At 33.4% G+C, this 18499-nt stretch overlaps 2 protein-coding genes across 2 annotated transcripts in view; both read right to left on the bottom strand.

Moving 5' to 3' along the window:
• Nucleotides 1-1384: 1384 nt before the first annotated feature.
• Neb-cGP (ATP synthase membrane subunit K, mitochondrial) lies at nt 1385-1981 on the bottom strand. Its single transcript, XM_075300554.1, has 3 exons — nt 1856-1981; nt 1688-1779; nt 1385-1621 (listed from the first exon to the last, which is right to left on the bottom strand). Exons 2-3 carry the CDS (start codon nt 1757-1759, stop codon nt 1550-1552), a joined length of 144 nt encoding a protein of 47 aa, XP_075156669.1. The 5' UTR covers nt 1760-1779; nt 1856-1981; the 3' UTR covers nt 1385-1549.
• A 9585-nt stretch (nt 1982-11566) lies between these two features.
• Nucleotides 11567-18499, bottom strand: part of Vsx1 (Visual system homeobox 1) — a 65066-nt gene continuing 58133 nt past the window's right edge. The window contains exon 3 of the mRNA XM_075302112.1: nt 11567-15857. Coding sequence (XP_075158227.1) covers nt 14991-15857 — 867 coding nt within the window. The 3' untranslated portion in view covers nt 11567-14990. The remainder of the gene's footprint in view (nt 15858-18499) is intronic.

Below are 18499 nucleotides of genomic sequence, written 5' to 3'. Positions count from 1 at the left end.
CTGATTCAGTTGATATTTGGTACGTGGTGCAAAAACACCCATGCAAAAATTGGTCGAAATCGGTCCTTAATTATATATAGCCCCCATATAAACCGATCCCCAGATTTGACCTCCGGAGCCCCTTGGAAGAGCAAAATTCCTCCGATTCGGTTGAAATTTTGTACGTGATGTTAGTATATGGTATTAACAACTTTGCCGGAATTGGTTCATATCAGTCCATAATTATATATAACCCCCATATAAACCGATCCCCAAATTTGACCTCCAGTGCCTTTTTGAAGAAGCAAAATTCATCCGATCGGGTTGAAATTTTGTTCGTGGTGTTAGTATATGATATTTAACAACCATGCCAAAAGTGGTCCATATCAGTCCCGATCCCGAGATTTGGTTTTGGAGCCTCGTGGAGGAGCAAATTTCATCCGCCTCAGTTAAAATTTGGTACATTGTGCTAGTATATGGCCGTTAACAACCATGCCCAACTAGGTCCATACCTGTCTATAGTTATATATAGCCCTCAGATAAATCGATCCCCAATCACACAAAAATTGGTCCATATCAAGTTCATAATTGTATATAGCCCCCATGTAAGCGATCCCCATATTTCAATTCTGGCTCCCTACGTACCGTGCAAGAGTCCATATCGATTCGTAATTATTTGTAGACTTACCTACACATACCTTTTTTGTCTAATATATACCACGTATGGACTAACTCACAATTTAGAAAACGATTTAAGATACCACAACCCAAGTAATTCGATTGTGGATGACAGTCTTTCGTAAAAGTTTCTACGCTATCCATGGTGGAGGGTACAGAAGATTCGGCTTGGCCGAACTTACGGCTATATATACTTGTTTTAGATTTTAAGTTCGGCTAAACTCGAACTTGATACCCACCGTCAGCGCGATCTTAATACCGGCCTTTTGAAAACTGATACCTCGAAAATACCTTCCTAAATATGCCATAATTACAAAAAACATTTTAAGCTTCCCATTTCAAATGATTTTCAGTCGTTTCCATAGACCAAGAAGCTACAAACGTCTCAAGTCAATTCACAATAACTTTTCTTATATGCCGAGTGCATACATTGCACTCATTTGGGCATACAATTACCTGAATTTTTGGAGAACGAGAATTGCCGTATCAATCTATTTGAATTTATAATTAAATCATTGTGCAAAATTTTATATTATTTTTCAAAAGAAGAAAGAAAAGAAATTAAATACGGCTTGACAATTATTATTTTAAATAAAAAGGAGCCATATACAATGTTCATTGATTTGAATCGTTTATGGTCCATGACCCATACTACATTATCTTTGAATTCATATTCACTCCTATTTATTTCCAATAACTGGTAGTTCACTTAAATACACATAGAATGTTTTGTTTTTCATTGTTCACAGAACTTAGTATTTTTTAATAAAATCCATGAAACACTCCAAACAGGAAATCTTGAAATACAACAACAATCAGACAACTTAAAGCAGCTTCCTTGGAACTGAGGATGCCCCATTGTAGAAACGAGCATTATAAAACGAAAGGACGTTTACTTCTTCTTGGGTTTCATCATGTTGTAAGCAATGATTAAACCAATAACGGCATAAGTAGCCTTACCAACCTGAAAGAGTAACAAACATAATTCAGCAAATTAATGGTGTTTCATAACAGGGGGTTTCAACCTTACATTAGCACGACCAGCAACGGTATTGCCGTTGAAGATTTTTCCCAAACCCGATGCAGCTTTTTCTTCGGCCATAATTGTTGTATGCGGACTACCTTTAGTTAGGAGAAACACGAAAAAATAATTGGTTTTATATTTAAAATAAAAAATACACAGCCGACTGAAACTTACTTTTTCGTGAACAAAAATTGGCTGTCAAAATTTCGAGGTTATGTATGGCTGTCAGTTATGTAAAGTTTCGCAAAAGACATTAGCAAACGTCAAAATATATGTGTAATTAGTCAATGAACGTTGCATTAACGTGGAGTTAGTTATGGGTTCAGTGCTAGAAAATTATCAATTATAATTTCAGCTACCCATTACAAATGCATATATGTATTATATATTATATATATGCCTATAAAGGCCGGTATGCACCTCTAGCGAAAAATTTCATTCCCATAAGAAATGCATTGCTATTTATGCTAACGAAATTTTCGGTAGCGTTCAATTTCGTAAGCTGGTACGCACCTCTAATGAAAATAACAGGGTTGTCAAAGCATATTTTGGAAGCAAACTTTTAATTTATTACAATCATTGTGTGCGTAAAAGTTTTAAAAGGTCTGTAAATAATAAACAATTTATTTAAGGACTATTTGGAACATATATTAACAATTTTTAAAAGCGATTGGCTGGTTTAAAATTTGTGTACACAGCCCTGTTTTTTTGTTGTAGACTTAAATAAATTTTTGCTACCGAAAATTTCGCTAGAGGTGCATACCGGCCATAAGCACATTTTTTCTAGCGAAGTCTTCGTTGAGACTATGTTATCGATTTTTTTATATACTCTACGATAGAAATGAATGGCAAAACTGTCTTATTGGCCTGCATCAGTAATTTCCGCTAATGCGTCCTCCAGACTTTAAATTTTTTCCAGACATTCCGTCCGGAAAACTTATAGTCTGGAGGAAAAATAAAGAATCAATTATAACGACCAATGGAATTTAATCAATCATACAGCCCGATGCCGCTAACTTTTCATCAAGGCCAGTGGCAATAGTGCGCCTTTTTTCACGGGTACTTCGTTTTAATACTCTATTTTAAAGAAAATAAACTTTTTCAATTTAAAGGTAGGTACTATGTTTATTGGCACGAAAAAAAGTCCCTAAATCATTCTTTCGCGTTGAAAAATGAGAGTGTTGACAATAGATTTCGAAGGAAGAAAACAGCCTTTTTGGAAATATTTCGCGTTTATTTCTCCGAAATTTAATTGACAACATCGCCAAACGTCATAAAATTATTACATATGTATACGCAGCAGCTGATTAGATTGTTTACAAACACGCATTCATGATAATTGTTTCGTAAAGTTTTTTCTACCAGTTTTTAAATTGTTTTGCAACCAAACCTCAGACAGCACTGGACACTTATAATTGTTAAGAATAAAACGCCAGCCGCTCTACTCCTGGTGTCTTACCACATTCGGCAACAGCTTTAACGACATGTGGTACATTGTCGCCTTCTTCAGCTTTTCCAAATGGATACCGTCAATTTGTAACGCCCATCTAACAAAAATATAATTCCGGTGTTATGCTAACTTTTACATCATGCGCAGCAATGGACTCATTCATCAACAAACTTAATTCGTTGGTGTCCACAATATCTACACAATCGCATTGCAATACCAGCGGACAAGAGTGTACTTATGCCCATGCTGTTGCCGCCTCACTAGCAATTTCAAATCCAATGGTCACCACCACGGTTCCCACAAAGGATAATAACGCCATTTCATTTGCCAATGTTGTTACCTCGGGGGGAACAACATCATGGGGTGACCAGTTAAAACACGTACACCATACAATAGCTATAGTCAAAGTGCAACTTTTTGTTCAATCAACATAAGCCTATAAGTCACGTTCAAGGGCAGTTCCTAAGCAAAAGTCACTGTTCCCGACTTATATTTCGCAAGATAATTCGTCACAAAGGGATGTTAGTGTTCTATACCAGGAACTCTTCGTTGACTGAAATTAATACATTGAGATGCAAAGTGGCTGGTTTACTGAAGAATGTTTCTTGTTATACTCTCCCAATGTATAATTTTATAACTATTTCAGTCACGTTATAAAATTCAACCAGTGTTTTGAATCGATAAAATGCAACATATATGCATAATTAATTTTTGCACTTTATTTTTGGAACATAGCAATTTATTCTTGTGATTCCATTCGTAGCTACCATAGTACTGCAATATCAATCGCACTGCCTTCTTTATAATTACAATGCACCGCCAGCATTTGTGTTTATTATCCCAATACCCAGTAAAAAGAAACGATTGTAAAATGAAATTCACTAAATAGAACTTTATTTTGTTAACACTTTTGTATAAATTTCATGTTATGTACATTATTTCTATTCTATCATGTAGTAGGGAGCCGCTAGATGGTGGCTTTATTACGAAAACACCACTCCAAGTTATTTTTATTTTGTCAATCGATCTTATTGCATTTTTAAATAACAATGCGAACCACATTTGTGTTGTAATTTCACACAAATCATTTGAATAAATAAATTATTTCTTATTTCACATTGCAAATGGCGCCATGTTTTGAAACTAACTAATCTCAACATATGGAAGGATTTAACACGATCTAATTAGGGACTGTGCGCTTTAAGTCAGTTTTTCAACTCGAAAAAAACAAAGTACCACAAATGAAAAAATATTTCGGTAGTTTTTCGCATTTTTGGTTTTGTATGGGATTTCGCTGCGGAAACCGAACGTAGTACCTACCTTAAGTCCGGTATGCAGTTTTGAAAAAACTTCCTTTGCTTGGGAGCAAAATGTAAATGATGGATAATAACAAATTCGTTAACAAATATAGCAATGCATTAGCGGCTTAACTCGAACTTAAGGTGGGTATTAAGTTCGAGTTTATCCGCTAAAATCTTCACTTTTTCACGATTACTTCTCTTTAATAATCCATTTTAAGGAATACAAATTTTGTGAAAATTTGCTTTGGGCTATTCCCCATCAAGTTATAATAAAATTTGTAACAAATATGTATTATACATGCCTTTTTTTGCTGATTTAGTTTTCATGCCTTTTTTGCTGATTTATTTTTCACTTTAAGGCCGGTACTCTGTTCGGTTTTCGCGTTGAAACTCCATACAAAACCAAAACATGCGAAAAACTAGCGAATTTTTTTCCATTTGTGGTACTTTGTTTTTTTCGAGTTGAAAAACTGACGTAACTCGCGTGTTCAGTATTTTCATAACATGGCGCCATTTGCAATGTGAATTAAGAAATAATTTATTTATTAAACTGATTTTTGTGAATTTATAACACAAAAATGGATCTGATTATTATTTAAAAATGTAATCTGATGATTGATAAAACTAACATGGAATTGTATTTCCATAATAAACTAGCAACCAACATCTACCGCTCCCTACTATATGGTAGAATATAAATAATTTATATAATATGAAATTTAAACACAAATGTTAACAAAATAAAAGCTTTATTTGGTGAATTATATTTTACAATCGTTTCATTTGTACTGGGCATCGGGATAATAAACACAAAACATAATTTAAACAAAAGGAGGCACAGCAATTGATGTTCCAAACAAGCATTAGCACTTCAAGCAACATGTATAGTACCGAGGTAGCAATGAATGGAATCACAAGAATTAACTGCTATGTTCCAAAAAATAAAATGCAGCACTGTAAAATTAGTTTTTTAATTCCATAGATATTTGTAAAATAACTTCGCCTGCTTCTTCTTTTTCAAATTATTTATTTTGTATGCGTGTGTGTGTAAATCGAGCAACTAGTTGCGTATGTATATGTAATCATTTCGTGACAGTCTGCGATGTTGTCAATACATTTCGACGAAATAAACGCAAAAAAGTCCCAAAATGGCTGTTTTTTCCCTCAAAATATATTGTCAACACTATCATTTTTCAACGCGAAACAATGATTTAGGGGAACTTTTTTCGCACCAACAAACAGAGTACCGGCCTTTAGCGGCTAAACTCGAACTTAATACCCACCATTAACCATTAGACGTGCATACTACCATACTTAAGAAGACATTCTTTTCTTATTACGTTTTTAAAACATTGCATGAAAACACTGTTATCAACATGCAAAAGAAAATTGTTGTAGATGGCATTAACCAACAATGGATTCATATCTTGACTATAACAGCCCATATGTAGTTACGGCTTATTTGAAAATTGTTTAAAGCATACCTTTAGGGAGTATTTAGTTTCCCTAAAAATAATACAGATGCCGCTTAGTGCAATAGTTAGCGAAAATTTCGTGGGGTGTCAGTATTTTTCACCCAAACGTTGTTATCGTTTTTAACGTGTTGTTTCCCTTAAAAATACATGGAAAAACTGCGTTGTTGGCATGTAAACCAAAGAAATAAATAGCAATAATTTACGTTTTCACCTTGGTTTTATAGATTTCGTGTCTTTAAAATACGAATGCAAATTTTGCTTAGCCTAGAAGACGCATTTCTCTAATAAAAAGTTTTTTCCTTGTCCAAAAGCCGATAAATTTTTTAATGAATTCGTATTGTCCTTATAATTAAGTGAATTCACTTACAAATGGGTATCATAACATGAAAGAAAGAAGTTTTTGGGCTAAGGTCAACTTGACTTTAATAATTCAGAAAAATTCTTTACATTTAATGAAATTGTCTTTAAATTTGTTGTATTTTTGCATCTTGACTACAAAGCAAAAAATCGTTCAAATATAGGACATGTTTCCAAAACTTTATTTTAAAGACTTTTTTAACAGGTTGGCTGATAAGTCCCCGGTCTGACACATAGATGGCATCGCTAGTATTAATTGCATACATTTTTTTTATATAGTACCAACCTACAACTGATTCGTGTCAAAATTTGACGTCTGTACGTCAATTAGTTTGTGAGATAGAGCGTCTTTTGTGAAGCAACTTTTGTTATTGTGAAAAAAATGGAAAAAAAGGAATTTCGTGTTTTGATAAAATGCTTCTGAAGGGAAAAAATACGGTGGAAGCAAAAACTTGGATTTTGAATGACCGTAAAATGAAGTTGATCGAGATAGCAGAGGCCTTAAAGATATCAAAGGACCGTGTTGGTCATATCATTCATCAATATTTGGATATGCGGAAGCTCTCTGCAAAATGGGTGCCGCGCGAGCTCACATTTGACCAAAAACAACAACGTGTTGATGATTCTGAGCGGTGTTTGCAGCTGTTACCTCGTAATACACCCGAGTTTTTCCGTCGATATGTGACAATGGATGAAACATGGCTCCATCACTACACCCTCAACAAAAATCGCTTCTTTAACATATGTTCCAAACATATTTTGCAGGAAGCACATATATTATTGGATACTGCCGAAACATTAATATGTTTGTTTTATGTGAACATATTATATGTTTGGAAGCATTTTGAGCCCAAAAATATTATATGCTTGGAAGAATTTTTCCCAAAGATGATTGTGCTCATACCCTAACATACTCGCAATTTTCACTTCCACGAAATATTTTAGTTCTTGGCACCTTTTTCTGTAATACAAATAATGTTGAAGAAATTATTCACTTTTATAATTTTTTTAAATTTTACCTTTCGCCTGCACGGAGAATCGAACCGAGGACCATACACACACACTATCCACTGGGCTACGTAGCTGTTATAGTCACCAGTAGATAATTATCGTTATAAGTTACATTTATATAGCATAGTTTGCAGCGCCCACGAGCCCATGCAAACATAACATTATTTAACAGAAACATACATTTGTTTGCCACGTGGAGCAGTGGTTAGCATGTCTGCCTTGCATGCAAAGGGTCGTGGGTTCAATCCCTGCTCCGACCGAACACTTTTTTTTTTAATTTACACATTTATATTTATACTATATTAAATTTTTATAATGAAACTTTGAAATGTGGGTTATTAAAGATTTATAGTCAGTAACAGTGCTTGATATAAACGTAAGTGACTGATTTTTGGATAAAATATTATTTTTTATTGCAAAAATAACAATTTTGTAACAAAAAACTGTTTTTGGTACAAAACTTTAAAATTTGGAAAGAATTCAAAAACTAACAAAAGAAGAACGTGGAGTCGAGTATAAACATACATAAATAATTTTATAATATAAACATAAATTTATTTAGGCGTGAACAGTTTTTTACTAGCATTGAACACCATCGCTCTAAAATGCCTCTTATTTTTCTTTAATAATTTATTTTAAAGAAAATAAACTTTTTCAATTGTTTTAGCTGCAAAACTCGAACTTAATGCCCGCTTTTATATTTGAAGGTGTCCGTCAACTCCTCGTGGACTACTTATTAATAAAGAGGAACTAAACTTTGTTTTTATAGATTTTACTGTGTAATTTTTCACTATTTCCTCCTTATTTCATTTTACTGTCCCAACTCTAAAAAGAGTATAGTACCCTTTCGTTATTTTTATGAAGACCCCTGATTTCTTTTATCGAACCAAGAAAAAAATTGTGCCTACGGTGCCAAAATGATAAACAAAACACATGTCCACACATACATAAAATGATGCTCTCAGGCGAAAACATATGCTGGTTGGTTTTCAAATGTCTATTCTCTTGGTTCCGAATGTCTATTCTCTTTATTCAAATTAAATAATATTTAGACTTAAGCATATCAAATTTTTGGCCTTATCAAAAAACAGTTTTCCGAAACAACATACAAGCGGTTTCACAGAAATTTTTCTCTTTTGATTCTTTCGCTTTGTAATGTTGATATCTTTCGTCAACTCTCTCGGTTTCCATCTCTATTTCTTTCTCTATACTCTCTCTATCGCTTTGAATAAAATATCACAACATATGTATGTTTAGTCGAAATTTGTAAATTTATATATGTTTGCATTCACACATATGATTTTTATGAACATTCATGCCCCAAACATAATTTATTCTAACATATTAACATAGATGTCCCAAACATTTAGTGTTAGTTTAGGAACATCACATGTTTGCACTTAAATATATTGTGTTTTAAAATTTTGCCCGAAACACATTTTGTTTATATCGGAACATATGAAAAACATATTTTTCTAACAGTGTACACTTCTGAGTCCAATCGACAGTCGACTCAGTGGACAGCGACCGGTGAACCGTCTCCGAAGCGTGGAAAGACTCAAAAGTCCGCTGGCAAAGTAATGACCTCTGTTTTTTTTTGGGATGCGCATGGAATAATTTTTATAGATTATCTTGAGAAGGGAAAAACCATCAATAGTGACCATTATATGGCGTTATTAGAGCGTTTGATGGTCGAAATCGCGGCAAAACGGCCCCATATGAAGAAGAAAAAAGTGTTGTTCTACCAAGACAACGCACCGTGCCACAAGTCATGAGAACGATGGCAAAAATTCATGAAGTGGGCTTCGAATTGCTTCCCCACCCACCGTATTCTCCAGATCTGGCCCCAGCGACTTTTTCTTGTTCTCAGACCTCAAAAGGATGCTCGCAGGGAAAAATTTGGCTGCAATGAAGAGGTGATCGCCGAAACTGAGGCCTATTTCGAGGCAAAACCGAAGGAGTACTACCAAAATAGTATTAAAAAATTGGAAGGTCGTTATAATCGTTGTATCGCTCATGAAGGGAACTATGTTGAATAATAAAAACGAATTTTGACAAAAAAATTTGTTTTTCTTTGTTAGACCGGGGACTTATCAGCCAACCTGTTACTTGAAACATAGCATAATTTCTACTGGAAGTCGAGTCTTAATTTGGAAAATAAAGTTGTCGTTAACTCGTTTTTAAAGGACTATAATTTGCTTCCTAGAAGCAAGTACACAAAACCCAAATTTAAAAGAGAATTGTGTCTTACTTGTATTCTCCGCTTCTTTGGCTCGGAATCAATACCAAAAATTTTAAAGTAAAGACAAAATCCTTGGAACCGGGCATGCTTTTTTTAGCATGGGTAGCGGTAACACTTGCCGATGGCAACGTATCTTAGGTTAGGTTAGGTGGCAGTCCGATGTATCAGGCTCACTTAGACTATTCAGTCAGGCAGCACTCAGTGATAAGAGAGAAGTTCACCAATGTGGTTCACAATGGACTGAATAGTCTAAGTGAGCCTGATACATCGGGCTGCCACCTAACCTAACCTAACCTAGACTATTCAGTCCATTGTGATACTACATTGGTGAACTTCTCTCTTATCACTGAGTGCTGCCCGATTCCATGTTACGCTCAATGACAAGGGACCTCCTTTTTATAGCCGAGTCCGAACGGCGTTCCACATTGCAGTGAAATCACTTAGAGAAGCTTTGAAAACCTCAGAAATGTCACCAGCATTACTGAGGTGGGAGAATCCACCGCTGAAAAACCTTTTTGTGTTCGGTCGAAGCAGGAATCGAATCCACGACCTTGTGTATGCAAGGCAGGCATGCTAACCATTGCACCACGGTGGCTCCTAACGTATCATAAAACTCCTTAACACCGTCTTCTCAATTGTAAGTTAGTTCATACGGGGTATATATTAAACAAAAAAAAAACAAATTTACATAATTTTCTATATTAACAAAATTTTCTATATCAATAAAATTTTGACAAAATTTTCTATAGAAAAAAAATCATGACAAAATTTTGTATAGATATAAAATTTTGGTAGATTATTTTTGGGGATCGGCTATATACAATTATAGACCGATGTCGACCAATTTTTGATTGGTTGTTAGATACCCTATACTAACACCATGTACCAAATTTCAGCCGAATCAAATAAAATTTGCTTCTCTTAGAGTCTCTGCAAGCCCAATCTGGGGATCGGTTTATATGGAGGCTATATATAATTATGGACCGATGTGGACCAATTTTTGCATGGTTGTTAGAGACCCTATACTAACACCACGTACCAAATTTAAATCGTATCGGATGAAATATGCTTCACTAAGAGGGTCTGCAAGCCAAATCTGGGGGTCGGTTTATATGGGGGCTATACTTAAAGTGGTCCAATATGGCCCATTTGCAATACCATCTGCCCTACATCAATAACAACTACTTGTGCCAAGTTTCAAGTCGATAGCCTGTTTCGTTCGGAAGTTAGCGTGATTTCAACAGACGGACGGACATGCTCAGATCGACTCAGAATTTCACCACGACCCAGAATATATGTTATGCACTTTATGGGGTCTTAGAACAATATTTCGATGTGTTACAAACGGAATGATATAATTAATTTATTAATTAATAATTAATTGGATCAATTAATTTCGTGATTGAATCCAAGAATTATTTTATTGTGTGTACCAAATTTCTACCGACTCGACATCTACCGATGTGGTACACAAGGAATGATAAAGTTAGTATATTTCCCATCCTATGGTGGAGGGTATAAAAAGAAAAATACAAATTTTCCCACAATTTTCTTACTTAAAATGTTCTCTTTAAAACTCTCTCCAACCTCCAAAAAAAGGTTTTGTTTTTAAGAATCTTGTGGCAAAATTTAATTGTTGCAGAAAATTATCTAATTTTTTTTTCAAAAAGTGTTCGAAAGCTTTTCGTAAAAAATACGAATATAAAACTTACGAAAAACTCCATAAAAGTTAAGAAACTTTTTGCCTCTATCTATAGAGCTGCGCTTATAAAGAAAAACAAAGTTTTACAATTGCCATATATCATATGTGTATATATATTTTTTAGATCGTTTTTTTCACTTTTGTTTTTAATTTTTTACTAGATTGTATATGTATATATAGAGAGATTTATGTATTATAATTAATTTATATATAATTACATTCGAATATATTATATTACACAATCAATATCCATACATATATGTATAAACACTTATAGACTAAACGAGATTCTTAGATATTTAAAGCTACATTAAACAAATTACATTATACTCTCTTTAACCCCTTCATTTTAGTTTGTTTTTTTTTCTGTTTTCTTTAATATTACTATGTTGTTTAGCAATATATTTATTTTTTTTTTAATAATAATTAAATAATTCTCTTATGGTCTATGGTCGTGATATACGTACATGGAATTTATGTGTGAAAATCTACTTGTGTATTGAAAATATATGTATATGCCAAAAGTGAAAGAGAGTTTAAATTCAATTAATATCATTTGATTTATTGGTAAATTATAATACACTACTTAATTAATTTGTGTTTAAATACTACATATACGTACATACATACATTGGTATATATGTATATATAGGGAAATATACACACAAAAATTGTATGGGATTAAATGCACTGGTTTAATTGTGGTCGTCATCTTGTGACATTGAATGTTTGTACAAATGAATTGTTTGATTGTTGTTGTTGACGAATTGAAAAATTAATTAATTAACAAACTAAAATCACAATGGGCTGAACATATATGTACTTATAAATAATATAAACATTTATTATATAGTTATGTAATAATTATTGGTTATTTTGTGCGGCTTTTGGTTTGTTTAACTAATATTCTTTTAAGATTGTTCTCCTAAAATTCTATATACATGGATTAGTTTGTAAAACTTTTTATTGAGATTTCATTTATAGAATTTATTTCGTTGTGCTATATGGAGAATTTTTAACGAAAACCATATTGTGATCTGTGTACCGCTTGATTTTAAAGGTTTCATTTATTTCTGTAAGATGCAGTGTTGCCAATATCTGGGTCTTGTCCCCAAACTAGGACGCTTTAGTTTGGGGACAGGTTTTGGTAGCAATAAAATTCATAATTTAAATTAAAATTCCTTATAAAAATCGCATCGACTGCCGCAAATCTCTCAATGAGATGGCTGAGCAGTACAATATTCACCTAATATGGGTGCCTGGCCATAGGAACATACCGGGGAACTGCGAAGCGGATGAGTTGGCAAGGCTAGGGACTACCTTACATATTCCAGGGGAACTAGAATCTGTTGGTATGCCCCTGGCTACCTGCAAGCTCATGCTGCGTGAGAAGGCTGTTATGATGGCAAATGTTCGATGGGAGAATTGCAAGGGCTGTAACGACACCAAGCAAATATGGCCCCATTTAAACTTAAACCTCTAGTGTTCTCGAGACGTCAGATATCATTCCTGATATCTGCTATAACGGGTCGCTGCTTGATAGGCAATTTTGCAAAAACTATAGGCGCGAAGTATAATGACTATTGTATGAGCTGTCATGATGCGGAGGAAAAGGAATCAATTAAACACCTCTTGTGTGAGTGTCCTGAATTTTGTGTAAAGCGCAAGCAACTTTTAGGAGCATATAGCTTCAGATTATTGGCGGATCTGGAAAACGTTAACTTAAGCAGTCTGCTAATGTTTTTGGAACAATCTAGTTGGTTCAACAAAGAAAAATAATCAAGATGGTTAAGCGGTTAAAACTAGAAGTGCCCATATGTAATAGGTACTTTTAGTTAATGTGGTATCACAATGGACTGAATAGTCTAAGTGAGCCTGAATCTTAATCGGGCTGCCACTTTAACCTAACCTAACCTTATAAAAATCCCTAAATAAATTTTTGACAAGTTTTTATACAAAAAATAGGCTGTGCTGTAGACAATTACAATTTAAAATTAAAAAGAAAAAACAAACTAGGACGCTTTAGTTTGGGGACAAATTCCTTATAAAACTGCCAACAACTAACTCCAAGAAACTAGTAAATGAGAATATCACCTCAATGGTGTTTAAAAGCTTGGATAGGCAGAAAGAAAAGAAAAAAAAACAAACTAGGACGCTTTAGTTTGGGGACAGGTTTTGGTAGCAATAAAATTCATAATTTAAATTAAAATTCCTTATAAAAATCCCTAAATAAATTTTTGACAAGTTTTTATACAAAAATAGACTCTGCTGTAGAAAAGTAACAATTTAAAAATTAAAAAAAAAAAAAAAACAAACAAACAAACTAGCACGCTTTAGTTTGGGGACAAGTTTTGGGAGCAAGAAAATCCATAATTTAAAATAAATAAATAAAGAAATAAATTTATGACAAGTTTTTATACAAAAAAATAGATTCTGCTGTAGAAAATTAGTAACAATTTAAAAATTGAAAAAAAAAACAAATACAATTTTTGTCATTCCAGTTTGCGAGCAGCAAAAAAGAACAATATTTGAAAACACAACACCGGGAGACCTGTCTTACAAATGCTCGAGAACTTAAAATGGGAGTTCCAACCATTTTCATCATTTCTATATTTAATGGATATATTGTCCAAATCAGTGATGAAAACTGATAAGAGATAACATTTAGGCCCGAGTCCGTTATTTCCATTTTCATAAGTGTTGAACTTTTCTCTTATCAATGAGTCCTGTCCGATTCTATGTTTAGCTCAATGACAAGCCTCCTTTTTGTAGCCGAGTTCCAACGGCGTTTCACATTACGTTGAAAACAAGAAGCTTTGAAACACTCAAAAACTCACAAATATCACCAGCATTACTGACATGAAATCATACACCGTTGCAAAAACTTTTTGATGTTTGGTCGAAACTAGGATTGAACCCATGACCGTTTGTATGCAAAGCGGACATTCTAACCATTGCATTGCAGTATTCAATGTCATAAATAATGAAAGTAGTAAATATTTTCTATTTTTGAGCACTTCCAGTGTTACACCTTTTTGGGATATGCCAGTATTGCATGTCATTGGGACATGTTCTGGATAAACGTGCGCCCTGTTTTCTTTTAGTTCGCCGAGGCTTGGGTATTCAGTACTAATAGAAAACCAGTCTAATATAGAATTTCATTATTGAGCCTATTTCGAAAATAATCCCCAAATTTATGAAAATTCCCCACCAAATCCCCAAACCAAAAATTTTGTCCATACACCCGAAAAATATCTCCAATACCGGCAACACTGCGCCAGAGTTCTCATGAATGTGTTACTTGAGGTAATGCCAATATGGTTATTTTATGATACGTCATTATCGACAGTGTACATTTAGCCACCATAAAGGCCGGCCGACAGTTTTGACGAAACTGATGCCGCCCACAAAAATGCATGGATACACAATTTTCATTGAGACGGTATTATCGATAGCCGATTTTTTCTTTGAATAAAGTTTGCTTGCATTTACATCAAAGTCATTCGACTAGAATGGAGTTTCATATTTTAAATCTGAGTGTCCTCAGACTAAATGGAAACTTTCTTTAATACAAAATTAAGAATAGGGCTCCGCATTTGATTTTTTCTGTTTTAATCTCAGTTTTACTTTGTTGACATAAATTCCAAAAAAAAAATTTTTGTTGGGTTCCAGCCCAACTTTTTTTTTTTTTGAAAATGTTCACAAATGTTTTGTTTTTGTGTTTTATAAAAAGACAAGTGTGCTTTACAAGAGAACATCTATAAATAAATTTCATCTATTTTCCACCTCTTCACGTTTTATCATTTTAATATCCTTCAATTGATCCTCCTCGGGATCATCACAAATATCAATCTCTTCCTTATCACAGTCATCATCATCTTCGGGATCGATATCGGGATCGGTAATGAGATCATCTTCATCGTAAGCTTTTTGTTGCTGTTGTTGTTGTGATAGTTCTCTTTGCTGTTGCTGCTGCTGTTGTTGTTGCTCACGTTGATATTCTTCTTGGCGACGTCGATGTAATTCCGCTGCCTCAGCCATCATTAATTGATGTTGCTGCTGCTGTTGTTGTTGCTGTTGTTGCTGCTGTTGGTGTTGCTGATGCTGTTGATGCAATTGCTGTAGATGATGTAAATGTTGCTGTTGATTGTAGGGATGATGTTGCATAGCCGTATGATGGGCATTTGTCATAATATCATGGGATAATTGAGCCACACCACCACCACTACTCGATCCATGATGACCCGTTTGACCTTTATGTTTACCATGGTGATGATGTGGATGATGGTGATGTGGATTACTATTATCGAATAGTAATCGTGATATTGAAAAGGAGGAGATGGGCGAATTATGTGTACTACCAGCTGAGTATGAGGTATTTGTATCATCGGAGGTGGGTGTTTCACGATCACTATCATCAGACTTAAGGACTTCAGCTGCTTCTAGAGATTTTTTGTGCATTCCCAAGAGCCAGGGAGCCACGGATTCGTCTTCCTTGGCCGATTTGATAATGGTCTCTGGCAAAGGTAGTGAATGTCTTACCATTGCCCCATAGAGACCATACTCGGCCATTTTTGTACTGTGACCCCAACATTTTTCGGTTTTACGCCATTTAGCTCGACGATTTTGGAACCAAACCTGGAAGCAAGAAAAGGGAAATGCCAGTTAGCAAAATGATATATTAAATAAAACAAAAATTGGAAACTGCCAAGAACTACCTCCAAGAAACTAGAAAATGAGAATATCACCACAATGGTGTTTAAAAGCTTGGATAGGGAGAGCAAAAAATTGTGTTTGTGTGCGAGTTCATTTGATTGCTCTCTTTACCCACATTGAGAAATGTTTTTTTTTTGATTTTTTCAGCAATTAATTATAATTGTTTAGTTTTTTCATTACCTATTTAAAGAACGGGGTTTTTTCTATTAAAATATATTATGACATATAATATTTCTAAAACTGTCTCTTGAAAACAATAGCAATATATTCTACTTCATTTTGCCGTGTGTAAAAAACCTCTGTACTTTTGTTCAGCGAGTGTCAGTTTTTGAGAGTGAGAGCGAAACGTCACGTAGTCTCTTTTATTTTAAAGAAACCATAAACATTTGTAATCAACATAAAGGAAATATAACCCTTTTCTAATGCTTGTAATTCACAATAATCTTTTATTGTGAATCGGGTAGAATTGAATAGGAGAAATTTGATTCGTAAACAGGATAGTGATATCCTCCTATTCAATTCTAAAATCTTTATTTCCAACGGGGAAGACTGCGACAACTGGAGTAATTTAATCAAATATACACAGAAAAAAATTCACGAAAATTTTTTTAATTAAAAATTTAATTGAGTTTTAAAAAATATTCAATGAAAAATTTAATTGATTCAACAAATTTTTTAATTGAAACAAAAATCAATAACAAACATTAATAGTATCAATAATTTTTTATTTGGATCAAATAATTTTTTAATTGGCCTTCAATAAATTTTTTAATTGATACTATCATTTCCGTAATTGAAGACATTTCAATTAAAAATTAATTGAATCATTTAATTTCGTGATTGAATCAGATTTTTTTTTTGGTTGTAGGCAATTTCTAGTAAACAGTCAGAACTTTTAAATAAATTTACATCGAGGCGGACGTTGATTTTTTTTAAAAAAGCATTGTCTAAACAAAATTTTGTACAACATTTTGTAAACAAATACCTTTATTCAATAAAACAAAAATCAACTAAAAAATATTTTTATTACAACTATCTCTTAAGGTCATGTGTCTGGGAGAAGTTTTTTTGTCTAATTAGGAAAATCAATATATTTTTTTATTTTCTAAACAATTGAACAGTGACATATGCACGTTTTTAATCAACGGTTGGTACACTGAAAAAAAAATTACATGATATTAACGATTATGCCATTGCACAATATTAAGAAAAAATGTCATTAAAATGATGAAATTTTAATTCAAAAAAGTTCAAAAATGCTTGTCATTAAATTTATGCTTGCCACTAAAATTATACTATTAATCACAGAATTAATTAGAAAAAAACTATATTTGTTTAAAAAATTAATTCATTGATAACCTAAATTTTAAAGTAAATTGTAACCTAAATGTATCTTTATTTGGCTTGCAATAAAAAAAATAAATAATAAAAAATAATTGAAGAAAAATACAAAATCTTTGGATAGGCTTTGTTTTCATTGTTATGGTCAGTATTGTGATTTCCGTTTTAATTTTCTTAAAAAACTCCCAAATAAAATTTGAGATTTTTGTTTCTTGTAGAAAAGAACAATACCTACAATGCAATAGTCCCGAAAACGAAAGTATAGACACAGAAATTTAAAAAGGAAATGAATATCAAAAAATCTTTGCTGTTTTTTTTAATAACACAAAAAAAACACACACAGACCCTTAGTAGAAACAGTGCACAATAATAAATATTCTTCCAAAAAATCAAACAAAGCACAAAAAAAAAAACTATAAATATTTGCTCAATATTTGCACTGAAAATTTCACAATAAACACATATAATACCCAAAATATTTTTACATTTTTCAGGTGTGAGAAGTGAATGGAGATTGTCCGTCTTGTATGAAAATCCACAAATTCGTATTATCTGTTCATTTGGGCAGTGGTGAGTGATGATGTGTGATGATAATGATGGACCGACCATTAGTAGTTGTTGCCTTCAAACAGGCCATAAGGAGGCATAAAGGCTGGCTGGTTGACAGTCAGTACGATTGGGTATTGTATTGTGCTCTAGTGAAACATGACCATTTTTATAATTTAATTTTAAAAGTAAAATAAAAACATATTAAGCTGCATACACATACATGGGCATGTGTATATGTGTATAGCTAACATTCATTCATTTGTGTATGTAAAGAATCATATGCAAATTCCAAATTGAATGAAGAACCAAATTGAACAGGATAATGGTCCAACAAGTAGAAGAGTTGAAGAAGAAAGCCTGAAATGTATGTAAATTTTATCCAAAATCAGGTTATAACAAGCATGAAAATAATATTCATTTACGCACTGCCAAATACTGGCTAAATGTAAGTGTACATGTATTTATTACGTTACAAGTTACATCCCTGCAAACATTTTCTATCGAAAGGGTATCGAAGTAGTTTCGCCCTGGAAGATAAACTTTCATAGGCGATATTATTTTCTTATCGAGTTAGTGTCCCCGTTCGTGAACAAATGTCCCACTACGCGATAGTGTACTCGGGGAATCGAACCAGTGACTAAAAGTTAGTTAGTAGTTATAAAAGCGATAGTTAT

This window comes from Haematobia irritans, chromosome 3 (genome assembly GCF_050003625.1).
Source record: "Haematobia irritans isolate KBUSLIRL chromosome 3, ASM5000362v1, whole genome shotgun sequence".
Classification (NCBI taxonomy): domain Eukaryota; kingdom Metazoa; phylum Arthropoda; class Insecta; order Diptera; family Muscidae; genus Haematobia; species Haematobia irritans.
This window is presented reverse-complemented; position numbering and strand designations above follow the sequence as displayed.

Bases quoted from the DNA above. Each gene is read 5' to 3' on its own strand.
- Neb-cGP (XM_075300554.1), bottom strand. From the start codon at position 1,759: ATGGCCGAAGAAAAAGCTGCATCGGGTTTGGGAAAAATCTTCAACGGC. The intron at 1,622-1,687 runs GTAAGGTTGAAA...TTACTCTTTCAG, and splicing joins CCGTTGCTGGTCGTGCTAAT to GTTGGTAAGGCTACTTATGC.